General features: G+C 53.2%; 2 protein-coding genes across 14 annotated transcripts in view; one reads left to right on the top strand and one right to left on the bottom strand.

The window, feature by feature from the left end:
- The window catches only part of PIP5K1C (phosphatidylinositol-4-phosphate 5-kinase type 1 gamma), a 73,084-nt gene extending 61,674 nt beyond the window's left edge, over positions 1-11,410 (bottom strand). For 6 of the 10 annotated variants that reach the window (XM_047777529.1, XM_047777532.1, XM_047777531.1 and 3 more), the window contains exon 1: positions 11,026-11,410. In XM_047777529.1, the coding sequence (XP_047633485.1) occupies positions 11,026-11,317 (292 nt within the window). In that variant the 5' untranslated portion in view covers positions 11,318-11,410. Of the gene's footprint in view, positions 1-4,831; positions 5,039-11,025 lie in introns of those variants that run through there. The other 4 variants (XM_047777535.1, XM_047777537.1, XM_047777538.1 and 1 more) reach the window with 3 other exon arrangements.
- Positions 10,165-25,759, top strand: part of TJP3 (tight junction protein 3) — a 33,958-nt gene continuing 18,363 nt past the window's right edge. The window contains exons 1-4 of one of the 4 annotated variants that reach the window (XM_047777528.1): positions 10,165-10,543; positions 24,487-24,543; positions 24,661-24,770; positions 25,489-25,591. In XM_047777528.1, coding sequence (XP_047633484.1) covers positions 10,196-10,543; positions 24,487-24,543; positions 24,661-24,770; positions 25,489-25,591 — 618 coding nt within the window. In that variant the 5' untranslated portion in view covers positions 10,165-10,195. Of the gene's footprint in view, positions 10,544-20,432; positions 20,652-24,486; positions 24,544-24,660; positions 24,771-25,488; positions 25,592-25,759 lie in introns of those variants that run through there. The other 3 variants (XM_047777525.1, XM_047777527.1, XM_047777526.1) reach the window with 3 other exon arrangements.

Here is a 25,759-nt window from a genome sequence, read left to right as displayed (position 1 = left end):
AAAATTCATAAAAGCATACAAACAGTAAACATATAAGTGAATTTTATTTTATTTTATTTTTTTGTCTTTTTAGGCCCACGCCTACAGCATGAAATTCCCAGGCTAAGGTTAGAATTGAAGCTGTAGCCGCTGGCCTACACCACAGTCAACGCTGGATCCGAGTTGCACCTGTAATCCACACCACAGCTCACGGAAACAATGGATCCTTAACCCACTGAACAGGGTCAGGGATTGAACCCATATCCTCAGGGAAACTATGTTGGGTCCTTAACCTGCTAAGCCACAACGAGGCCAGGGATCAAACCTGAGTCCTCATGGATGCTAGTCAGGTTCATTTCTGCTGAGCCACAAAGGGAACTAAATTAATGAATTCTAATCCAGAGGTCTCTGTCTTGATACTCAGCTCTGCTCCTGTGGCTGGACAGCCCTGTGGACAACGTGTGGATGACAAGGGTGTGGCCAAGTGCCAATAAAACTGGCCGCAAGTGGGATGGACCTGGGGCCAAAGTCTGCGACCCCGGCCTCAAGCATTTACTCGCTGGCCACCCCCATTCTGATCCCCACCAATCTGAAGATGAGGGAGCCTAGGCGCCTGGCCCTCTGCCCCTGCCCCCCAGCAGGTGATCGATAAACGTCCACCAGGTACTGTCCCAGGACAAGGCGAGGGGTAAACACATGTCCACTGAGCTGAGCAGTCCCTTGAGCTCGCACAAGTGTGGGGTCACCACACCAGCACCCTACCCAGGCTCCACACGCCAATCCGCCTGACCCAGCCCTACCAGAAAGTCACGTCAGCATGCCATTTCAAAGACAGAGATGCCAAAGTGGAGGGTCCCCAGCAGGCAAAGGTAGTCTGGCTCCTGAGGCCTCTCCGTGGAGGGGACCCAGGCTGTGGGCCCAAGTGCCTGATGCCGCATCACTAGAAAGTGGCCAGGGTGGAATTCGAATGGGGAGCTTTCTGCCTTCAAGGCCATAGATGACTCACAACGAGGGGATGAAGGACGCTGCAGCCCCCAGTTACCATCTGCCCACAGCTACCGAGGCTCCAGTGATGAGTCCCCACCCACCCCGGCCATGCTGGCCCCCCTCAAATGTAAGAGCTAAGGAAGCAAATGACAGGGACATGGAGGGTGTGCAGGCCAAGCAGAGGACACAAGGGGTGCAAAGGCCCTGGGGCAGGGCCAGGCATGGTGTGTTGGAGGAACGGTGAGGGGGCCTGTGTGGCTGGAGGGGCTAGAGCAGAGTGAGCAAGGGGTGGTGAGGGAGGAAGGGGATGGGGAGGGAGGGAGCGGATGGGGACCTTGTGGGTTGTGGGAAGGACTTGGGCTTTCACCCAAGGGAGGTAGGAGCCCTGGAGGGCTGTGGGCAGAGAAGGGGTGGGGCCTGAGTCAGCTTTTAGTGGGAGCCATCTGCGGTGAGTGGAAGAGAACACAGGAAGAGTCAGAGGGACCAGGGAAGGATGAAGGTGCTGAACCAGGTGCAGGCAGAGGAGTCGGGAGAAGTGGGTAGATCTGGGGTCCATTCTGAAGGCAAAGCCCACATAATGTGCCACCAGGTTAGACGTCGGTGGGGCATGAAGCTGACTGCACTGCAATCATAAGAGAAGTAGAAAGGACAGGAGGGAGATGGCTGAGAAACACCAGAGCACAGCACAGACCAAAGCCACAGATGGCTCATGGGCCCTAACAGGGGCCCCGTGAACGTGTCCAAGAGCCCAGAGATCCTGGCCCCAGGATGGGGCACCCCACATGGTCCCCCAAAGCCAGCAGAGAACCCCCTCAAGCCTTTCCTGAACCAGGCCTTGGGAGCCTGAGCCTTTAAAGTAACCAGATTCTAAACACTGATACACTTCACCTCCCATCAGATTGGCCAAAATGACCAAGACTGATAGCATCGGGAGCTGGCAATGCCAGGGGAGACAGACAGTCTCTCTCAGTCCCTGCTGGACCGTTTCAGAAAGCCATCGGGCAGCAGTCTGCTTGCCCCTGACCCAGCCCTTCCAAGGCAGGGAATGCCAACCACCAGAAGTTAAAGCACCACTGTTATAGGCCCACATTGAAAAATGGCCACTGCAGTACCTGACAGCTTGTGACAGCAAAAGGTGGCTCCAAAACCAAGCCGATAGTCCCTCAGCAGAAGGATGATTGAATCAATAAAGCCTGCACCCAGGAGTTCTCACTGTGGCACAGTGGGTCAGGTCAGTTGACTGCTACAACCTGGGTCACTGCAGAGGCTCATGTTCAATCACCAGCCACACACAGGGAGTTAAGCATTGGCTTTGCCATGGCTGTGGTGCAGGTCACAGCTGCAGCTCAGATTCAATTCCCCAGACTGGAAACTTCCACGTGCTGCAGGTGCAGCCAACAAATAAAAAAATAAAGCTTGCACCTAAAGCAGGCTGTTGCTAAGAGTCACCAAACACTTTTCACCTGTTGACACCCTAGGTAAGACTGGCTGCATGGCCCCATTTTACAGAAAGGGACACAGAGCCTCAGACAGGTCAAGGCATTTACCCTTTGAGGTCATACAGCAATTGAATGGAACCCTGGCAGGGTAATGGGTTTCCACCTTCTTAATCACAACACCATATTCTCTCTCTCTGAAGAAGATAACTGATACCAACATGAGAAAAAAATATTACAGCTAAATGCAAGCAAGTTACAGGACAGGTATAGTACAGCAGCCATCACCCAGGGTGACTGTGTCTCCAGTGGACATTGGGTGATGCCTGGGGACATCGGTGGTCTTCACGACTGGGAGGGGCCTCCTGGCATCAAGAGGGTGGGACCAGGGATGCTGGTCAACCCTACAGTGCTCAAGACAGCAACCCCACAACAAGGAACTTTCCACCACAAAACTTTGACAACGCCAAGGTGTTGAGACTTTGGTGTCATACAGAACCACCTGGTGAATAAGCAGCCCCATTTATGCGTTTACTTATCTGCAGGAGCAGCAGGAAGGGATGGACGTTTGTTCCCCAAACTTAACAGAAATGAGTTCGGAGGAGAAAAGGCAGCTCTTAACCATCAAGGGAGTGAAATTAGCTGTGAGAGCCTTGTTTCTGCAGGCTTGGGGACAGGTGTGTGTGGGGGGGCAGCTGCTTATGCTCTAGGTCCCTGTGCTCAGAACCCAACCATAGCTGGGGCCTAGGACTTTATCTGCCCATTAGATCACCCAACCCCTGAGAAAACCCATGTTTGCTCTGTGGCTTTCTTGCGGTTGCTGTATCTTAGGCTATTTTGTCTCTGCCCAGTCCAAGCCAGAGGGCTGATGGCAGAGGTCAGGGGGCTGAGAAAGGACTTCAGCAGGGTCCCTCCGCCACGTCCGGTGCTGGCCAGGCAGGGCACCAGCCATCAGCAAAGAACAGGAGGCGAGCAAGAGGGCCGGAAGGTGGAGCTGAACCGGGTCATCCACCAAACAGCTCCAGATGGCAGTGGGAACAGAAGAGTGGGAGTCCTCCAAAACCCCGGGGGAAGCTTGCTCTCTCGCTCGCTCTCTTGGGCTCTTTCTCCAGATATTTCTCCCAACTCCCAGGCAGCACAGCATCTCCCTGCCTGCCAAGGAAGCTCTGGGAGGCCCTGGTGGGGAAAGGAGGATGGATGCCTATGTGGGTGTCTATAGGGACTGGCCGGCAAGGGCTGCCTGGGAGGAGCAGAGGATTCTGCAGATTCAGAAACTTCCTACTTGGGAGCTTGCAACCTTGACCAAGAAGGAACCGACCCTCTAGGCAATGGCTGGGCTTTGCACACCACCCCAGGGAAAGGCAGGCCATGAGCCCACAGGGCTGAGCAAGGCTGCCTCCCTCCCCAAACCTGCCATACTAGAGGATGAGGGAGGCATGCCAAGGAGAGGGACACAAAAAAGCAGTGACCCTACAGCGCCATGGTAGCCCCCCAGCATCCAGAGAGAAAGGGAGGGGGGCGCTCCTCCTCCCCCATCTGCTTGCAGAGCCCTGGCACTGAAGGTGCCTGGAGATGTCATCCCCCTATCCCCCTCCTGTTATAGGAAGGTAAACTGAGGCCCAGAAAGGGCAGGAGTGGTCAGTGCACTAGAAACCGGATCTGGTGAATTCCACAAAAAATGATAAGGGAGTCAGGAGGCTGACCCAGCTGGCCTCCAAGACCCCCCCACTTCCACCACAGCAGCCCCTGCCCTTCACGACCAATAAGACGCGCCCACAGCGTGACCGCTTGGAGGGGAAGGGGTGAGGCCCGGAAGCTGATACCCGCAGGGTGGGAGGCCCTCGGCAGTGGGTCCAGGCAGTGGGGAACATCTGGGACAGCGTCACCCCTTGGAGGCGGGGCCCTCCACCGGAACGGGGGTAGTCCACTATCCCACATGTATAGCAGCCCCCGACAACAAGACTGGGTGGGATGTCGTCCCCAAGCACCCTCACGAGGAGGCAGTGCACCCACCCGCCGCGCGTCCTAAACAGAGGTCTCATTCCCCAGAGGTGAGAACCCATCTTGCCTACATGCCTCCAAAGGGGGCTGCTCCACCCACTGCCTCCCAGAATGGGGCTCTGCGCCCGCCCCCGCCCCCAGACCGGCGTCTTCTGCAAAGACCCCTGGAACAGGAGGCACCATCCGGAGCCCCCAAGGCGGGGCTTTCCATCCTCCCTCTGGCCCCGGGCGGCGCATCCCCCGGTCCTGAAGTGGGGCGATCCATCACCCCCGCGAGCGCCCCCGAGTGGAACGTTCCGTTCCGGCTTCCCCGCTGTGGGTCCCGACGCCCCTCCAGCGCTCGGACGGGTCCACTGGGCCCCGGCGGGGGGGGCAGGCGGGTCCATTCGGGGAGCGGGGAGAGAGGGAGGGAGGTCCGGAACCGTTACCTGCTGCCGCACCGCTCTCCACCGCCCAGGCCGCCTCCGAGGTCACAGCCCCGGCCTCGGCGCTCTCCGCCTCGTCCGGCACCTCCAACTCCATGGCCGCGTGCGGACCTGCCGGCGGGCAGGCGGCCGGAGGCTACGACCGAAGCTGCGGCCGCCGCCGCTGAACAACAACCACCACCGGCTAAAAAGAGGAGGGAGGGGGGTCGGGCCCAGGGAGCGAGGGGCGGGGCCAGGCGTTGCGCCATCGCGCATCGCGCGCGCAGCCAATCGGGGCTTGGGGGGCGGGGTCTGCGTGCTTCCCTGGCCCCCGGAGCACCGCGAGCGCCCTCACGCGCCCAGGGGGTAAAAGGGCAGCACCTTCCCATCACTTAAATATTGCTTTGGTATGGAACACCGTTATTATAGGTACTGAGTGTAAATAATTACAGTTTAAAATTATCATATTGGAGTTCCCGTCGTGGCACAGTGGTTAACGAATCCGACTAGGAACCATGAGGTTGCGGGTTCGGTCCCCGCCCTTGCTCAGTGGGTTAACCATCCGGCGTTGCCGTGAGCTGTGGTGTAGGTTGCAGACGCGGCTTGGATCCCGCGTTGCTGTGGCTCTGGCGTAGGCCGGTGGCTACAGCTCTGATTCGACCCCTAGCCTGGGAACCTCCATATGCCGTGGGAGCGGCCCAAGAAATGGCAAAAAGACAAAAATAAATAAATAAAATTATCATATTAAGAGTAACGTTTATATTACATATGTTGCAAGTTTAAGATAAATAATAAGTTACATAAAAATAAGTAATTTAATCCACAGTATATAAACTATGTGTGATATTATATATTAATGTTACTTTTAAATAAACAGCGGTATGGTGTTATGACAAGTAATAATAATATGCAATGTAAAAATACTTATGATATATAACATTATGTATAACGTAGTAAAAAATTGTTATACATAATAATATTTTGTGTGTGTGTGTGTGTGTCTTTTTAGGGTAGCACCCGTGGCATATGGAGGTTCCCAGGCTAGGGGTAGAATCAGAGCTGTCACCACCAGCCAATGCCACAGCCACAGCCACGCCAGATCCGAGCCGCAACTGCAACCTACAGCACAGCTCACTGCAACACTGATCCTTAACTCACTGAGTGAAGCCTGGGATTGAACCCACAACTTCATATTTCCTAGTCGGATTCGTTTCCACTGAGCCACGATGGGAACTCCAATGTTTCTAAATGACAAACTCAGTGCTAAAGCCTTCACATGCAACGTCTCCATAAGTCCATAAGTTAGGGACCTGTTTCTGTTTGCTTTTTTTTTAAAACCAATATATTCCCAGTACTCTACACAGAACCTTACACCTAGAAGACAATAAATATTTGATAATATTGATCAACCAGATGGAAACTATTATCATCCCCATTTACACATGAGAAGACAGGAACTAAGAAGGCTGAAGCCACATGCTTGGAATCATACAAAGAACCATGCTGGGAATCTATGTGTTTACTTATTATATTAAGAATGATAACATTTTTAAAGTCTAATGGTGAAATTATCAGTGATATGGTTAGGCGGTTATTCATTCGGAGGTCATGGTTTGGGGAGTAGTAAACGTTGCTATTAGTAGTTTTATTCATTACTAATGATTTCTGCTGTGGGGCAGGTCAGGGAGTCTGGGCACTCAGCTGGTGTGGGTCTGAGCTGGGATGTCTTCACCCACACCTGACTCCAGACAGGTGACCCCTCTTCACCTTCACCATCAGGGTGCAGGTGAGATCAGCAGGAGGCCAACAAGGCTGGGCTTGGGGGTGCTTGGCGATGGGATGATGGGGAATTAGCAAGACGGAGCAGGCCTCAGTCAGACCCAGGGGTTAGAAAGATGCTTCTGAAATGTTCTTTTGGGGGGGGGGGGGCCACACCCGTGGTATCTGGAGGTTCCCAGGCTAGGAGTCCAATCAGAGCCACAGCTACCAGCTTACATCACAACCACAGCAACGTTAGAGACGAGCCACATCTGTGACCAAAACCACAGCTCACGGAAATGCCAGATCCTTAACCCACTAAGCAAGGCCAGGGATAGAACCCAGAACCTCGTGGTTCCCAGTTGGATTTGTTTCCGCTGCGCCATGATGGGAACTCCTGAAATGTTCTTCGTCAAAACCAGGAAACAATGGAGTTCTTCTCTGGCACAGCGGTTAAGGATCCTGCGTTGTCACTGCTCTAGCTTGGGTCACTGCTGTGACACGGGTTCATTCCCTGGCCTGGAAACTTCTACATGCCCTCAGATGTGGTAAAAAAAAAATACAAATCAAGAGGAGGGAAGACATAGGGAGATCCCATTGCGGTTCAGTGGATTAAGGACCTAACATTGTCTCTGTGAGACTGCGGGCTCCATCCCTGGCCTGGCTCAGTGGGTTAAGGATTGGAGCTGCTGTGGCTGTGGTATAGATCCCAACTGCAGCTTCAGTTTGACCCCTTGCCCAGGAACTTCTATATGCTGTAGGTATGACCATTAAAAGAGAAAAGAAAAAGAAAAGGGAAGATGTTGAGAACAGGACCCAGGATCAGGGGGAAGCATCCCTCAGGTTAGCTGTGTTCTGTTAGAACTAAACTAACCCAGAGGGGAGGAGTCACAAAGCTCCAGGGACTCATCAGATGAGGGATAAGCACAATGTGGTCTATCCATCCAGTGGAATGATTCCAACCTAAAAAGAAGGAGATTCTGGGAGTTCCTGCCATGGCTCAGCAGTAATGAACCTGACTAGTGTCCATGAGGACTCAGGTTCGATCCCTGGCCTGGCTCAGTGGGTTAAGGATCTGGTGTTGCTGTGAGCTGTGGTATAGGTCACAGATGTGGCTTGGATCCCGAGTTTCTATGGCTGTGGTGTAGACTGGCAGCAGCAGCTCTGATTCAACCCCCCTAGCCTGGGGACTTCCATATGCCTCGAGTGCAGCCCTAAAAAGCAAAAAAAAAAAAAACAAAAAAAACCGGAGATTCTGACACACTCTGTAACATGGATGAATCTCAAGGACATGATGCTCATGAGAGAAGCCAGACAAAGAAGGACAAATTCTGTCTGATTCCAGGAGATCCCTGGAGGAGTCAAATCCATAGAGACAGAAAGTAGCTGGTGGGGTCAGGGGCTGGGGTAGGGAGAGGTGGGGAGTCAGTGTTTAATGGAGACAGAGTTTAAGTTTCGGATGATAAGAAAGTCCTGGTGATGATGGTGGGGATGGTTGCACAACAATGTGAATGTGCTTAATGCCACTGAGCTGTGCACTTTAAAATGGTTGCGATGGTAAATGTTATATGTATTTTGCCACCATTTTTTAAAAAAGGCTCCAGGAGGAGTTCTTTGGACACATGCCATGAATAGATCTCCTGATTTATTTCGAATCTGTCTTGAGAGAAGATTTAGATCGGTGGTTCTCAAAGTGAAGTGCCTGGATCTGCCCTCATCAGCATCATTCAAGAGCCTGATAGAGGTGCAGGTTCTGGAGCCCCAATGCTCTTGCAGCAGAAACTGACGGGGGCGGCAACCCACGATCTGGGTTTGGATAAGCCCTTCAAAGCAATTCGGATGCTTGATGGCGTTTGAGAGCCACTGGCTCAGACAACCAGGAACGGAGAGAAGGCCCTGGGAGCTGGGTGGGCAGCAGCTTTTGCTACTCTTGCTTCATCCTCCCATGGCCCCTTTCCAGGTTCCCATTTTGCAGGTTGGCAAAACCTAGGCTGCCGGGCTGGGGCTAGTTGCCTGGTTTCGTGCGCCTCCTGGTGGCTATAGTGGTTATTACCTCCAACAGGGCAAGGCTCTACAGCTGATATCATGCCTCTATTCCAGAGCTTTCCGATAAACTACAAGGCAAACCCTTTTATTTCTTTTTTCTTTTCTTTTCTTTCTTTTTTTTTGTCTTCATAGGACCACACCCACGGCATATGGAGGTTCCCAGGCTAGGAGTCGAATTGGAGCTGCACCGCAGGCCTATGCCACAGCCACAGCAAAGCCAGAGCTGAGCCACGTCTGCAACCTACACCACAGCTCATGGCAACACCAGATCCTTAACCCACTGAGTGAGGCCAGGGATCAAACACGCGTCCTCATGGATGCTAGTCAGATTTGTTTCCTCTGAGCCAGGAGGGGAACTCTGTAGCCCTTTTCAATTAAAAAAAATATTTTTTTTTCAGCTGCACCTGCAGCATATGGAAGTTCCCGGGGCCAGGATTGAATCTGAGCTTCAGCTTCCCCAACACCAGATCCCTTCACCCGCTGTGCTAAGCCAGAGATGGAACCCATGCCTCTGCAGTGACCCTTGCCGCTGCAGTCGGAATCTTAACCCACTATGCCACAATGGGAACTCTCAATTTAAAATTCTTTTAAGTTTCATTGAGGTATATAGTTGATTTATAAGGTTGTGACCCACTTTAATTTTTTTTTTTTTGCTATTTTTTAGGGCAGCACCCACGGCATATAGGGGTTTCTAGGCTAGGGGCCAAACCGGAGCTGTAGCCGCTGGCCTACATCACAGCAATGTGGGGTCCAAGCCAAGTCTGTGACCTACACCGCAGCTCATGGCAATGCCGGATCCTTAACCCACTGAGTGAGGCCAGGGATTGAACCCACATCCTCATGGATCCTAGTCGGGTTCGTTAAACACTGAGCCATGAAGGGAACGCCCCCGATTTAAATTTTAAATGACATTTTAAAATGTCTAGCAACTGTATTTTGTAAAAACAAAAACAGGTGAGATTACTGTTAACAATATATTTCATTTAACCCCATACATTCAAAACTATGATCATTTCTACTGGGATTCCATAGTAAAACTGATGAGCTATTTTACATATTTTTCTGCATCGTGAGTTTTCCAAATCTGATTTACCTGCCTCTCCTACATTCAGACCAGCCACCTGTGGCTAGTGGCTAGAAGGTGCAGCCCTACTGTGTGCCCAGCAGAGCTCTCAGCACTTTATGGGTGGACACTCATTCAGTTACTCTAGGAAACAACCCTAGGAGCAGACACCAGTTCCCATTTTTTTAGATCAGGAAACTGAGGGGACCTGTGACTTACCCAAAACCACCCAGCTAAGTGATAGAAAATTCTGTGTAGGAATCCTGCAGGTCATTTGGTGGCAGAGAAGCAGTTTGTGCTCAGATCTGTGGGGAGTGGGGGGGGGGGGGAGCAGCCCTGCCACAAGCTGCTGGACCACATGCCTGATGAAGGCACAGCCCTGGCACGGGCTTGGCACGTACAGGTGCAAGGGGAACAGTGGGGAGAAGGGGGAACTGAGGGTGTGCCCTTCTTTCATTCATTCCTGAATGTAGTCCCCAGATGTCTCCCAAGCACCTCCCAAATGGGCAAGTCCTTTGCTGATGCCAAGGGCTCAGCAATGGAAAGTGCAAGCAGGCTTGCCATCCCTGGCCTCTGGGCGGGCAGGGGTTAAGGCCAGCAACTCCCACGTGAGAGCACCTTGCGACAGAGCCACACACCCAACCAGGTCTCTCTCACTCTTGCTGGTTTGCCTGTGCTTGTCACCCTGCTGGTTCTGCCACCAGGCACGGGACTGGCTAGCCTGTGGCCGCCACGGGGAGGAAAAGTTGGGCAAACAGGTGGGGAGGACAGAGCTCAAGCCTCAGGTCCCCTCCCTGCCCCCATGCCAGGCAAGCACCCAGGCCCTGGCTCCTGCTGCCTGCCCAGAGGCCACCCAGCCTCCTAGACAGGTGAGTGTCCCCTCTCCCTACTCTGCCTGCTATCCTAAAGGCACTGTCCAGACTGGGCTCCCCACTGCCGCGGGGTCCTGGGTCCCCTATCACCTCCCCCTCCACAGCTCCCCAGGAAGCAGGAAACTGACACTCCTGTGTGGGCATTTGACATAGTTTCTAAGGGATTATCTGGCTGGTAGTTAACTGCCCCTGGCAGCCCGCCCAGGACGCCATAGCCACGGACTTCAGAGAGTCATTGTTGGCTCAGGCAGTGTCGGAGGGCTGAGGGGACACAGGCTGGCCTCTGATCCCAAAAACCTAGGAGGGTAGGCTGGCGGGGAAGTTGCAGGCGAGGCCGCCTGGCATCTGGTGGATATCTGGGCCTCCTGGAACTTAAGAGGGTCCCAAGTTTCCAGACAATTGCATCCTGCCTCCCCCACCCCACCTGCTGCTGGAGTCGGGGGCTGGGCAGGGGGCCAGGGGTTCTGGGGGCAGCTTACCTCGCTTATCTTGATTTCTTCTGGGGGTGAAATCTCCCAAGGGAGAAATGCAGGCAGGGGCAGAAGGATGGTTGTCACAACAGTCTGCAGAGTCAACTGTGGGCAAAAAGCCAGGATGGTCTCCTGGCAAAGGAGGCCCTGGAGAGGACAGGGTTCGGGTGGCAAGAGCTTTTTCTGGGTCATTTTCTCCCCAAAGTGCATGACAAAGAGGGCTTCTCAGCCAGCCCAGTGTCTGATTGCACCTCGAGTCTCTGTCTGGGACCAAGAGGGCCCTCTGGGGCTGGGGCAGCATGAGCGTCCCAGTCACAGGGTAGATGGCTAGCCTGGCATTTGGGGTCACTCCCAGGAAGCAGATCTGCTTAAGATCTGGGGTCTGCGGGGATGGGAGGGGATTCTTCTTGATTGTTAGATCCCACCCTGCCTGGGGTTTGGGAGAAAAAAATGCATGGAATCTGACCTGGCCTCCGTTTTCTACTCTGTGAAAATGGGTATAAGAGTCACCACATCACGGGGCTGCTGAGAAAATCATATGACGGGTAATATATTTCTGCCATGGGGGGGGAGTCAGTGTAAACTGTCTCACCCCAAATCAGAACTCAGAATGCCAAGCTGGTGGCAGCATCCCATCACCTTCCTGTTTGTGCACATTGTCAAATCAGGGCTCAGAGAGGGGCAGCCACCTGCCCCAGGCTGCACAGTCAGGTAGGGCTGATAGGAGTCAAAATGCAGACAGTGGGGAGGACTGGGGGCTGCATAAACCTTGCCATCAAGACCCCAGTTTCAGCATCCTGTAAGAATCCTCCCTCCCTCGCTTGGAGCTTCCGTGTGGCCCAGGTTCTGGGGAAAGTTCACTGAGGGAGTTTGGATTCCTGTTCTTCCTCCTCCGGCCTGGCCTGGCGCCAGGGGAGCTGTGTTTCCTCAGGGTGGAGCCTGACACTCTTTGGAATGAGCTGAGGTTAGTTGGGGAAACATGACTGGGAGGAGGTGCTGCCCAGGGAATGACCTGCATTTAGGGAGCACCTACTGTGTACCAAGTGCTGTTCTGGGCCTTGGAGATTCAGGGGCAAACAAGTAAGACAAAGATCTCTGCTCTTGTGGGGCTTGTATTTTGGTGGGGGAAGAGAGACAGGCAACAAGAGACATAAGAAGGAAGTAAACTGTATCCTAATTGTATTCTGGGTAAAGAGGATGGTCAGTCTTACAGGGAAAAAAAAAAATTAAAGTGGTACAGAGATAGGACTGAAACAGGCAGGGAGGTATTTTATAATAGAAAGCTCAGGGGCGAGCTTATTGAGAAGGCGACATTTGAGCAAAGACTAGAAGGACATGAAGAGTTGGGGGAAGGGCGTTCCAGGCCGCAGGTACAAGCTCCTGCAAAGGCCCTGGGGTAGGACCGTGCCTGGAGTGTTAGAGGAACTTCGAGGAGGCCCATTTGTCTGGAGTGAGTGAGGGAGAGAGAGGGAGGAAGTGAGGCGGGGAGGTGACCGGGTAGGTCGTGCTGGGCCTTGTAGGTGGTGGGGAAGATGTAGGCTTTTACCTGGTGGGAGGTGGCAGCCTGGAGGGCGGTGGGCAGAGAAGGGGCGGGGCCTGTGCCGGGTGCTCACGGGCGCCTTCTGGTGGCTGCTGTGGAGAGGACTGTGGGAGGCCAGGGTGGAGTTAGGGACCAGGATGGAGGGGACTTCGCTGGTCCAGATGAGAGAGGATGAAGTGGGCTAGGTGGAGGCTCAGGAGGAGGGAGAAGTGGGTGGATTCTGGACAGATTTTGGGAGAACCAATAGCATTTGCTGACGTTTAAGAGACAGGGTTCTGAGTTCCCTCTGGAGGTTCAGTGGGTTAAGAACCTGACTAGCATTCCTGAGGATGTGGGTTCAATCCCTGGCCTTGCTCAGTGGGTTAAGGATCTGGCATTGCCAGGAGCTTTGATGTAGGTCTCAGATGTGGCTTGGATCTGGCTTTGCTGTGGCTGTGGTTTAAGCCAGCAGCTGCAGCTCCGATTTGACCCCTAACCTGAGAAATTCCATATGACACAGGTGTGGCCCTAAAAAGAAAAAAAAAGGGTTGATGAGGAAGAAAAGTGAGAAGAATGTTCTGAGGCTTGAAGATGGTTAACAGGTGACAGGGACAGGCAGAGGTAGATGGAAATCTCCTGAGAGGGGAGCCTTGGACGCCAGAGTGAAGGTTTTTGGTGTAATGGAGTTGAGGATGCAGGTTCAATCCTTGGCCTCGCTCGGTAGGTTAAGGATCTGGCCTTGCTGTGAACTGTGGTGTAGGTCACAGGTGCGGCTCGGATCCCATGTTGCTGTGGCTGTGGTGTAGGCTGGCAGCTACAACTCTGAATCAACCCCTAGCCTGGGAACCTTCATATGCCACAGGTGTGGCCCTAAAAAGACAATCAATCAATCAATCAATCAATAAATGCCTGGCTCTATACTAATATAAAGCAAAAAGGATGCCTTATGAGTTTACTTAACTCATTAATTAACATGGGGACCAGTAAGATTTTACAGCCCATTTAAAAGCACATGTTAAGAAAGAATGTACACATACAGACTCACACACAGGCAGTCAAGAATGTGGAAATGAGGAATTTCTGCTGTGGAACAGTGGGTTAAGGATCTGGTGTTGCCACAGCTGCGGCTCAGATTCAGTCCCTGGCCCAGGAACTTCCATGTGCTGCAGGTACAGCCCCCCCCCCAAAAAAAGCTGAAATTAATTTACAAATAGATATAAAACTGGTCAATAGCCACAGGACAATAATCAGTGGTTTCCACAGGACAAAATCCATTTGTATTTCTATGGACAAGAATCATTTGCAATGCCACCGTTTTCTTATAATTTACAGTGGTGTAAAATGGTATGAAAGCCATAAGCACAGATAACTAAAGAGGGTACCCAGAGCCTGGATTGATCAGATGCTCAATAAATAAACTTGAACAAGTTCTAGGGAGCTATGGACTGTTCTTGAGCTAAAGCCACAGCTTTTTTTTTTTTTTTTAGGGCCGTTACCTGTGGCATATGGAAGTTCAAAAGCTAGGGGTCAAATTGGAGCTATAGCTGCTGGCCTACACCACAGCTACAGCAAGGTGGGATCCAAGCCTTTAGTCTTTTGCTCGCAGAAACTCCGGATCCCCGACCCACTGAGCAAGTCCAGGGATCAAACCCACATCCTCATGGATACTAGTTGGATTTGCTTCCAATGCACCATAACAGGAACTCCAAGCCACAGTTTATTAAGCTCACACTCATTGCTGAGACTATTTGGTCAATTTCTGCTCTCTGTGCTGGTTTGTGAGCTCCACCACTGCAGTGTCCTGAGCTCCTAGAACAGTGCCTGGGAGTTCCTTTGTGGCTCATCGGGTTAAGAACCTGACTAGTATCCATAAGGATGCAAGTTTGATCCCTAGCCTCGCTCAGTGGGTTAAGGATCCTGTGTTGTAGCAAGCTGTGGTGTAGGTTGCAGATGTGGCTTGGATCTGGAGTTGCTGTGGCTGTGGCATAAGCTGGCAGCTGCAGCTCTGATTTGACCCCTAGCCTGGGCACTTCCATATGCTGCAGGTACAACCCTACAAAGAAAAAAAAATTAGAACAATGACCAGGATACAGTAGGTGCTCCATAAATGAATGAATAGGTCATGGTGAACCACCTAAGATTCTGAACAGTGCTGGGTGTTCTAGAAGGACAAATTCCAGGTGTGGCAAGTTCAGCTGCAAAGCAGATAAGGATCTGCAGTGTGGGGGTTATGGGGACCTTTCAGGGGCTGCAGTGGGGGGAGCTGGCCAGGAGTCCAGGTGCAGGGGCCAGACTGAAACCAGGGATGGTGTCCAGAAAGGTGTCAGGGGTTGGGATCCTTCCCCCAGTCATTGAACAGAAGGACAGAACCTTGAAATAGTTTGGCGAGGGGGAGCTTGCCAAGGGCGGAGGGGGAGGGAGTAGGAGTGGGGTGTGGGGGGTAGTTTGGGGTTAATAGATGCAAACTGTTGCATTCGGAGTGGATAAGCAATGAGATCCTGCTGTAGAGCACAGAAAACTGCATCTAGTCACTTGGGATTGAACACGATGGAGGACAATGTGAGAAAAAGTATATATATATATATATATATATATATATATATATATATACACACACACATATATGTATGACTGGGTCACTTTGCTGTACAGTAGAAATTGACAGAACACTGTAAATCAACTGTAATAGAAAAAATAAAAAAAAATTTTTTTGTCTTTTGTCTTTTTAGGGCCACACCTGCGGCATATGGACGTTCCCAAGCTAGGGGTCTAATCAGAGCTACAGCTGCCAGCCTACACCACAGCCGCAGCAATGAGGGATCTGAGCCGCATCTGTGACCTACACCACAGCTCACAGCAATGCCGGATCCTCAACCTGCTGAGTGAGACCAGGGATAGAACCCCCAACCTCATGGCTCCTAGTCAGATTTGTTTCCCCTGAGCCACAACGGGAATTCCAAAAATAAAAATCTTTAAAAAAATATTTTGGCGGTGGTCTCTCTCCAGCCCGGAGGACATAATTCACTTTAACTTTGTCCCACTGGGGTTTTTCTCCCTTCCCCTGGCCCAAGTGGAGAAGGAAGCACAAGGAACACCCAGGCAAACCTCTCTTTGCAGTGGCTGCTTTAACTTGTGTACCTTCCCAACCATACTGTTCACAGTCAGGTCCCATTATACAGATGAGGAAACTGAGACAGGAGCAGTGAGGCTGGAATTCTCACAGGGCACTGCTCTGCCCCCTGCTGCAGAGCTTCCCCCTAGAGCTTCCTCCCACTTGAGGGCAGGGGAGCATTCACTCTCTGAGCCCCCTCCCAATGCCTCCCACACTCCAAGTCTTCACCCCTCCTCACCTCCCCTTTCCTCCTACATCAAAGTGCTCTCCCTAAAATGCCCCAGGACCCCCCATGGTGCCACCCCCTGGGACAGCCCTCTGTCCTGGGCCTGTCAGCCAGCCCACCACACCCAGAATCTGCCCTTCCTCCCACCCCAGCGCTGGCGCAGTCGCTCCACACCCTCTGCCTGAACCCATAACCCCAGCCCGTGCATGAGGAAAGCATCAGACAAACCAAAAGTGACGGACATTGTACAAAATCCCTGAGCAGGAGCCTCCAGATGGTAAAGGTCACAGAATAAGGCAGGTGGGAATCTGAGGACTGAACATGGTGGGATCCTGGATGGGGTCCCCGCAGAAAAGAGATATGACTGAAATCTAAATACACTGTGGAGTTTAGTAAATAGTGATGAGGATGTGGTTTCTTAGGTTTGTTTTTTGTATTAAGTGGCTGCACCTGCAGCATATGGCCGTTCCCTCCCAGGGACTGACTCTGAGCTGCAACTGTGGCACCACTGGATACTTTAACCCACTGCACCGAGGGTGGGGGGTGGGGCTCGAACCCGAGCTTCTTCGGCAACCCAAACTGCTGCAGTTGGATCCTTAACCCACTGCCCCACGTTGGGAACTCTATGGTTTTGTAGTTCTGACAATATGCCATGGTCATGTAAAATGTGAATGTTGGGAGAAACTGGGTGAGGAGCATAGAGGGACTCTCTGAATTATATCTACAACATCTCTGTCAAATTATTCCAAAATAAAATGTTTATTTTAAAATATTTTTTTCCAGAGTTCCCGTCGTGGCGCAGCAGAAACGAATCCAACTAGGAACCATGAGGTTGCGGGTTCGATCCCTGGCCTGGCTCAGTGGGTTAAGGATCCAGCATTGCCGTGAGCTGTGGTGTAGGTTGCAGACCCGGCCCTGACCCCGCGTTGCTGTGGCTGTGGTGTAGGCCAGCGGCTACAGCTCTGATTGGACCCCAAGCCTGGGAACCTCCATATTCTGCGGGTACGGCCCTAAAAAGACAAAAGACACACACAAAAAAAAAATAGAAAAGAAAAAAAATATTTTTTAAGGCCTCTGAGTTTGGCCTCATTGCTTCCCTAGTCCCCTCCCCGCCTTCCACAGTCTGTCCTCCCTGTGGCCGCCACCAGACGGCGCCAATGAGCACCTGAGTCAGGCTCCGCCTCTCCGCTGCCCACAGCCTTTCAGGGAGCCCATCTCCCTGGGGGTAAAAGCCCAAGTCCTCTGCGTGGCCCATAGGGTCGTGCAAGACCTTCCCTGTTCCCTCCCTGCCCTCCTCTCCTTCCTCTCTTCCCTTCACCAGCTACACACCCTCCTCGCCGTACTTCCAAAATACCAGGCATGGAGTTCCTGTCATGGCACAGAGGAAACAAATTCAACTGGGAACCATGAGGTTGCGGGTTTGATCCCTGGCCTTGCTCAGTGGGTTAAGGATCTGGCATTGCTGTGGCTGTGGTATAGGCCTACAGCAACAGCTCCGATTAGACCCCTAGCCTGGGAATCTCCATATGCCACAGGTGTGGCCCTAAAAAGACACACACACACACACACACACACACACACACACACATGACAAAATACCAGGCATGGTGCTGCCCCAGGACATATGCACTGGCTGTTCACCACCCCGAACACCCAGCTCTCCCCATGTCACCTCTCTTACCATCTTCGGGTCTAGCTGTTCCCTCTGCCCATATCCCTCTCGCTTAGGTCACTCCTACCAATCTCTGTACCACCTCCTCAGAGCATCCCTCCCTGAGCCCCCAACCCAGGCTGTGGCTCCTTGCAGATGTTCTCAGAAATCTAGGTTGGACTTTTTATTTCTATTATGCAATGATTCAATTATTGTCTGTCTCCCCGAGGACCCTGGGCTTCCTTTAGGGCAGGGACTGGGTCTATGTGAGTCCTGGGTGTACAGCTGGTGCTCAGTAAATGTCGAATAAATGGACCGGTGCCCGGCCAGGCTGTAGAGCTGTTTCCTTCTTGGGTTCTGGTCAGACCTGTTAGGCCACAGATATGACCTCAGCCTCCTGCAACCCCCGCAGAGCAGCCTCCACCAGGGAGACCCCAAGCCCCCAGCGTGAAAGAACCTCCCAGCTCCTCCCTCTCCTGGTGGCCGCAACTCACTGGAGTGACCTCAGCCCAGTCCCCACCCTCTTTGGGCCTAAGTGCCCTCTAGATGCTCAGAAGGGCAGGGCAGTCTCATCCCACAGGTTTCGCTGCATCCTCCCTTCCCCCACCCCTTCAGGCCATGCGCACACTGCCCCCTGCTGGCTGAAGTTGGGCAATTTGAGGCGAGAATTCTTTCCCCATCATTTCTGCACGTGGTGCAGAGAAGGGGCTTGCAATATTTTTGTTGCATGAATGACTGAATAGGCAGGAAAATAAATACATGAATGATAGCATGTCTGGTCTGTGAGACAGCACTGGAGGTACCCTTCTCCAAAGCCCTGCATTTGAGCACAGGGTCATCCAATGGTTACTAGGGAGCCACTGAGTGTTCTTGTGCAGGGCATGAATATGTGACATGGCTGGAGGAAGACCTTGTATTCTGGGGCGGTTTCCCCCTTTCTTTTTTGTCTTTTTTTTTGTCTTTTTGCCTTTTCCAAGGCCACACCTGTGGCATATGGATGTTCCCAGGCTAGGGGTCAAATTGGAGCTATAGCCGCCGGCCTATGCCAGAGCCACAGCAATGAGGGATCCAAGCCACGTCTGCAACCTACACCACAGCTCGCGGCAACGCTGGATCCTTAACCCACTGAGCCAGGCCAGGGATCGAACCCACAACCTCATGGTTCTTAGTTGGATTTATTAACCACTGAGCCACGACGGGAACTACTGCCCCCTTTCTTAGAGGGGTGGAGCAGTCCTGGGCACTGTGGAGTGTTGAGCAGCCTCCCTGGCCTCCACCCACTCAATGCCAAATAGCATTGTGTCAATTTGTGACAACCAAAAATGTCTTCAGGTATTGCCAAGTGTCCTGAGGTGGGGGAAAGGGGAGAAAATTATCCTACAGTGAAAATCAATGGCATGGAGTGAGCACTTGTAGGGTTTGCCACTTCATCCATGTGGCCTCAGTTTTTTCAGCTGCAAAATGGGCACATGTATATCATGTGTAACAGTGGCTGAAGCAAAGCAAACACTCAATAAACATGAGCTAGTAGCCTCATTACCACAAAATCAACCCATTTATTCTATAAGTAATGGCGCTGAGGTCTGGTGGCACTGAGTGCAGAAATTCAGGATGGTCCCCCAGCTTTGGTCACTTGTAGGCTATTTGTCTAATTTTGCTAGACCTCCGTCCCAATCAGTAATCACAGCCACAAATCCCTGCGTGCATGTGGCAGTGGGGGATTTATTTATGTTTTTTTTCCTATGACTCATTAAAGCAAATACACATCTATTAAAAAATATTTGATCTTTACCTAAAATCATCACCAAGTCGGTCCTTAGAAAGGGGCTTCTGCAATTGTTTATTGCCTTAAGGGCCTTTGGGAACACTTGAGGGGCTGATTCTAGCTGACTGGGGTCTTGAGACTAGTGTTTTGGGGATAACTGCAGTGAGGAGGGGTGAGAAGTCAACTTTGGGTGACAACGATTTTGGTTATACTTTCGGCCTTGTTCACTGGCAAACTCTTACCCAGTCTTCAAAACCCCATCTGCAATACCCCCTCCACCAGGAATCCTTCCCTGATCCCCCATTTTTCTCTTTACCTTTCCACAGTCTGGGGTTCTTCTTTGCCCAGTCTTGCCTGGATGAGACTGGGAATGGGTGTCAATGCCCAGATTTACCCCTTCAACCTTGGCATGTGATGAGGCATGGGAGGGAGCAGCTGAGCTTCAGGGTCTATTTTTTTTAAGCTGAAAGGAATGTGTAGGTGGAGCCATTGTTGGCTCCACCCATCCAGGTGACTTCCTTCCCTCCCTCACCCCCAGGTACAGGGTTTCTTTCTCGGTCCTGCCTTTCCTAGATGTGGCTGAGGGTGAGGCTGAGTGAGAAGGAAGGCTGACCTTTACTCTCAGGAGCCTAAAGAATTTCGCCCCACCTTCCCTAGCTGGGGCCCAGCCTGTTGCTAGGATGCGAAGGCAGAGCCAGGTGGCCGGTGGCACTGGATTTGGGCCAGGCCCCAGAAGGGCTGCTGTGCACCTTCAGAAAGTCCGCGCCTCCAGCCTCTCTGGTCCTGAGTTCCTCTTACCAAAATACAGTAAACCTCCCAAAGAAGGACTGACCCAAGAAAGACCAGCTTTATGCTCCGTAGGTCTCTGGCCCTCGACTAGCTCCTAATCCAACAGGTCTCCCTGCTGGCTCTCAACACGTAAGGGATGGAAACCCTTAAAAAGCGCTGCCTCGGTTCTGAACACGGCCCGGGTCTTCTTTGCAGCCTGGCCTGGCGGGTCTCCAGCTCTGCCGCTGGCCAGTGCGCAGCTAGGTGGAAAACCTGGCCTGGAATTTCCACCCCAGAGCCTGGATCTCGTGCTGGGAGGTGGTGGCGGGGACCGAGACTGCCTCCGCGGCGTCCCGAAGGCGTGCCGGGGCGGGGGCGGGGCCCGTAGGAGACGCGGAGGAGGAAGAGGTGCAGGTGCAGCCCAGGCGGCGGCCCGGCGGGAGGAGGGAGTAAGCTGGACACCTGCTTCGCCGCGACCCTCCTCAGCCTTCCCGCGCACGCCGGGTTGGGGACCGATTGATTGACGGTTTCTGGCCCCCCCTGGGAGAGAGGCGCTGGACAGCCCCCGGGTGGACTATGGCGGTGAGATTCCAGGCGAGTAGTTCGCCGAGGGCGGGAGGGTGAGGGAAACGAACTGGGATCAGGGCTGGGGCCTGGTCCCAGGACCCCAGATCGCCCTCTGCCTCGGTAGCAGATGGAGAAACTGAGGCCCAGAGCAATGCGGTGGCTAGCCCGAGGTCGCAGGAGGAGAGGCGTCTGCTCTGGGTCTGCCTCCCTTAGCCGCTAGACCTGGGTTCAAACACCGATTTTTCTGTGTAGCTTTTGGGCCAGTGAGTCCATGCCTCTCCTATCCTCTTCTGTAAAGTGGGTGACCGTCATTTTACAGAAGGGTGTAGGGAGGATTCTAGGAGGCAAATATGTGGCAAGCGCCTGGCACATAGTAGGTGCCCAGTTGCCAGGGGGATCAGCCGAGTTAAGCTTGAGCACTGAGGGTGGAACAGTGGGCAGGGAATTCATTGGTGGGCTGGAGGGGCTTTGGCCAATGCAGCGAGGCTGTGGGAGAGGGGCTCACCATTTATTGGGTGCCCACTGTATACAGAGTCTTTAACTTGCACAACCTGATGGAGATGGGGGTTGACAAGCCTCCTTTCACACTGAGCAAGCCAGCCTGTGCTGGGGAGAAGGGATCCTCATGTCTCTACCTGGGAGGACTTCGGGCTCCAGGGATGCAGCTTGAATCAACTCTGTCACACCCACCTACTGGGTCTCAGATGGGGCCCCAGGAGGGGGCGGGGGTAGACAGGCTTAGGGGTAGGTGGCTGGCCTTAGGCCTGGACCGCCGGTGGCTCTAGGGCCAGGCAGTTCTGGTTCCTGCCACCTGCCTCCTTCCCAGACAAGGAACAGCTCCCAGAATCCCCTCCCCAACAGGAGGATTTGTGGCCCCTTCCCCTCCCCCTCCCCACCCCGATGCTGTTCCCAGAGTGTGGACGGCAGCCCAGCAGCCAGGTGCCCTGGGCGGTGTGACCTGCCCCCTCTGGAGGCATCTCCTTTCACAGTTTGTGTCCCCTAAGCAGCAGGTGGCTGGGAGGGGGAAGGCCTGGGCCCCACCTCCTCGCAACTCACCTTTATGGGGGTGGGGCTGAGGGGGTTAGGAACTCGGGACAAACCTGGCTGAGTTCCTGACTGAATCTGCCTTTTATTCCACCATTCACCTATTCCTTAAACTGCTGTGTGCCTGGTCCCATGGGGACAATGCTGGGGTCCCAGGACCCCCTGCCCTGGCCACCAGGAATCCCCAGATTCTAGGGGTGGAAGGGAGGAGGTAGACTGAGACATCCCAGGCCCCAATAATCAGACACAAACTGTGGGGGGAGGGTCAATAGGGACTCTTTTCCTGGAGGAAGAGACAGTGGCACTGGGGCTGTGAAGGATGAATAGGAGTTTGCTGGAGAGTACAGCATGTGCAAAGGCCTGGAAAGTAGGCTGACTGGAGAGCCCAAGAGGTGCCGATGGCCATTACCAAAGTACCCAGAGAGATGACCCTGCCCAGCCTTCACAGCCCAAGAGGAAAGACCAGAAACTCCCAAACAGATGATTAAACAGGATGATTTTAAATGGTTCTGGATGCCATGAATAAAACATAGTAAAGCAGAGAGGAGTGGTAGGGTGCCAGGGAAGATTGGCTAATCTAGGAGGGCCCCCTGGGGAGGTAGCATTTGAGCTGAGACCCAAGAGTCAGGGGCAGCTGTGTGCATCCTGGGAAGGTGACCAGGCACAGGGGACAGAGGTGGGCAGTGGGGTTAGGCATCACCCCTGGGTGTTGGAGAGCCCGCTGGTATCCATGGAGGCGAACCTCCACAAGCTGGGACAAGTCCCGGCCACCTGCGCCTGTCCCCTCAGGGGCCCAGGTTCCCTGGGGGCTGTTTCTTAAAACAAGACCTGGAAATAAAAATTCTGGGAGGCCAGACACCAAGCATTAAATCAAAGCAAATTAAAAGATTCTGTTATGAAAAATAAGTTCAGAAGAAAAAAAAAAGCAGGAGGATGCTGTGGCTGGGTTGTTGAGAGCACATGTGGGATAAGCTGCCCAGGTTCATGGAGTGCTGTGTGACCTCAGGCAAGTTAATGAACCTCCCTGGGCCTCCTTTTCCTCCCTGGAAGGCAAGAATAGGAGCCATTTCCTGAGGCCACTCAAGAGTAAATGGATGTGACTGTGCAAAGCTCTTGCTGGCAGCGCTTGGCATGGTGTTGCTCATTAATATTACACATGGGAGAAAGGTCATTATAATTATTTCTCACAACAACGACTGCCATCTCTCCCAGAGGCCCCTTCTGCTATTCTTGCATGACTCCATGCCCGACTGCTGCACCTCAGCTCTGAAAGAAGGAATGGTGGGGATGAGGGAGGTACCCATTGTACAGATAGGGAAGCTGAAGCCAGGAGAAACACCACCACAGCTAGCAAAGGGCAGACTTCAGGATTTGAGTCTCAGCCACCAGAGCTGACCTGTTCCCAGGAGCTCGGGCGAGGCCCCGCCCTTGGCTTTTTTTCTCTCTTCTCCGCCCCCTTCCTACTCCCTGGGAGCCTGGAATGCTGCTCTCCTGGGAACTTCCAAGAAAAGGCACTGGAACACACTGCACCCACCGGAGGAGGGCGCATAGGGAATCCCCCGCCCCTGAGTTGTGGAGCTGGGCAACTGGGCTGGGGAGGGGGTGTCCCTTCTACAAAGCCTGGGGGCAGAGGCAGTGGCCGAAGGTAAGGGATGGGTGGGGGCTGGCTTCCAGACAGGTTCCACCTCCCTCCTTCTCCCAGTGTCTCCTGGGGCCTAAGGCTCCCAGACCTGTGCTCTCATCTATATCTGAGACATGAAAAACAACAGAATCCACGCCCCTCGGCCGCACCCTCCAGCTGCTCAGTAGTCTTGGCAAATGACTTCCCTTTCTCGTGTGCCTCGGGTCCCTGGTTTCCTCATCTGTGACAAGAAGATAAATAGAATATCCCTTAGTGAGCAAATTAAATGAGATCTTAAATGTGTATGCCTGGCCTAAAGGAAGCACTTGATTCATTCAGTAGATAGTTAGAATCTCTCCTATGATCCAGGCTCTCAGGATTCAACTGTGAAGGAGGCAGACAAAAATCTCTGCTCTGTGAAACCAGTACTCTAGAGGGAGAGCAGGGCTGTGACAAGATTTTTTAAAAATCTAGGGAATGTCAAGGCGTCACAAGTTCTGTGACCTAGGAATCAGGGAAAGGCAGATAAACTGGTCTGTTGTGGGGTGGGGAGGGCTCTGGTTCCAGGTAGAGTGGCTGGGAGAAGCAGGTGAGGGAGCAAGCCAGGTGCAGATTTGGGGGAAGAGAGTTTCAGGCAGAGGGCATAGCCCATGCAAAGGCCCTGGGGCAGGACAGGACCCGGTGTGTTGGAGGAACAGTGAGGAGGAGGAGGCCCGTGTTCCTGGAGCAGAGTGAGTGCCCTGTGCCTACAGGCCTTGTTAGATCTCCCCAGGGACTGAGCCAGAACTTCCTGAGGGAAAGCAGCAAGGACTCACCTTTCCTCAGCTCCCACTATGGTTTGGCCCTGTTAACAGTTGTGGCCAGATCTTTCTTTATGGTGGGGCCTCTACTGGGCACAGTGGGGGTTTGAGCAGCACCTCTGACCCCCACCCACTGGATGGCAGGAGTATCCCCAAGTTGTGACAACTACAGATGTCCCCAGACATGGCCCAGTGTTCTGGGGTTGGAATGGTTCCCAATTGAGAACCACTGACTTAAGTCCATTTTGCAGATGAAAAGACTGAGATCTCAAGAGAGGCAGCAATGCGCCCACAGGTTTGGGCCACAGGAGTGTCAGAGTGGCTCCCCACCTGGGGCTGGGGACCCCTGAATGCTCTGATATACCTCACGCCCCCCTTCTCTGTCCCATCCCACCAGGTGCTGGACATGGAGGAGCTGACCATCTGGGAGCAGCACACGGCCACGATCAGCAAGGTGGGGCCTCCCTCTCCCTGCATGGGAATGGTGGCTTGGTTCCCACTGGCTCAGTGGAGGGGACAACCTTTGTTTGGATGAGAAGCAAAATCATGGTCCATCTCCCATTCCCCTCAGGACCCCCGACGGGGCTTTGGCATTGCAATCTCTGGCGGCCGAGACCGGCCCAGTGGATCTGTGGTTGTGTCTGATGTAGTGCCTGGAGGGCCAGCAGAAGGCCAGCTACAGTGAGTGTCAAGGCACCGGGGTGTGGTGTGGTGTATGTGGGTGTGGTGGTGGGGGGCACACCAAGAGGAGAGACCTGTGTGGGCCAAAGCTGGGAGGCTGGAGAGTACCTGGCGCCTTCCAGCTCTGTCAACACAGGGCTTGGAGCTGGCAACGTAAAAGTTAGCAGCTAGCCCTCACTCTCTTCAAGGTCCTGGTCCTCCACTGAGTTCTTGGGGTTGTGCTGGGCCCAGAACACTCCTGGAGGAATATTCCGGAGACCTCTTTTTGGCTGAAAGGAGGGAGACGCAGCATCCTGAGCCCTTGGGGGCAGGAGGCTCCTGGGAGTTATGTTGGGAAAATGGTTCTGGGCCCTGAGTGGCTGCTGGTGATATTGCTCAGCTCAGAGGCAGGGACCAGCTTCAGAGGAAGTATGACACACAGACAGTGAGAGAAGGGGAGAAAAGCAGGAAGAGGGGGCCCAAGAGGAAGGAGTGAGGGGGTAGAGAGAAACTGGTTGTGATTGCAGCTTACATTCTATGATGGCATCTTATTATTATGTGGGGTCTATGATCGGTCCCATTTTACAGATGAGGAAACTGAGGCCCAGGAGGATAAATATCTTTGTGAGTCTGGGGCCACCAACAAATTAGAACCAGGCCTTGCAGACCTCAGGGAAGACCTCAGGGGGGAGGGCTCCCGGGTAAGTGCTCCTCCCTGAGACCCGGCTTCTTCCCTCAGGACAGGAGACCACATTGTCATGGTGAATGGGGTCTCTGTGGAGAATATCACCTCCTCCTTTGCCATTCAGATACTCAAGACCTGCACAAAGGTGGCCAACATAGTGAGTGGGGGCTGGTGGGAGGGTCAGCCCCTGGCTTAGGTGGCACATCTGCCCCTGGCTGAGCTCCAACTTCTGTCCATGGGTGGTATAAGCTTCCACCAGCACGTGGAATCTTGCTCCCATTTCACAGCTGGGATGTTGAGACCCAGAGGGACCAGGGGATGGGGG

This window comes from Phacochoerus africanus, chromosome 4 (genome assembly GCF_016906955.1).
Source record: "Phacochoerus africanus isolate WHEZ1 chromosome 4, ROS_Pafr_v1, whole genome shotgun sequence".
Lineage (NCBI taxonomy): Eukaryota > Metazoa > Chordata > Mammalia > Artiodactyla > Suidae > Phacochoerus > Phacochoerus africanus.
This window is presented reverse-complemented; position numbering and strand designations above follow the sequence as displayed.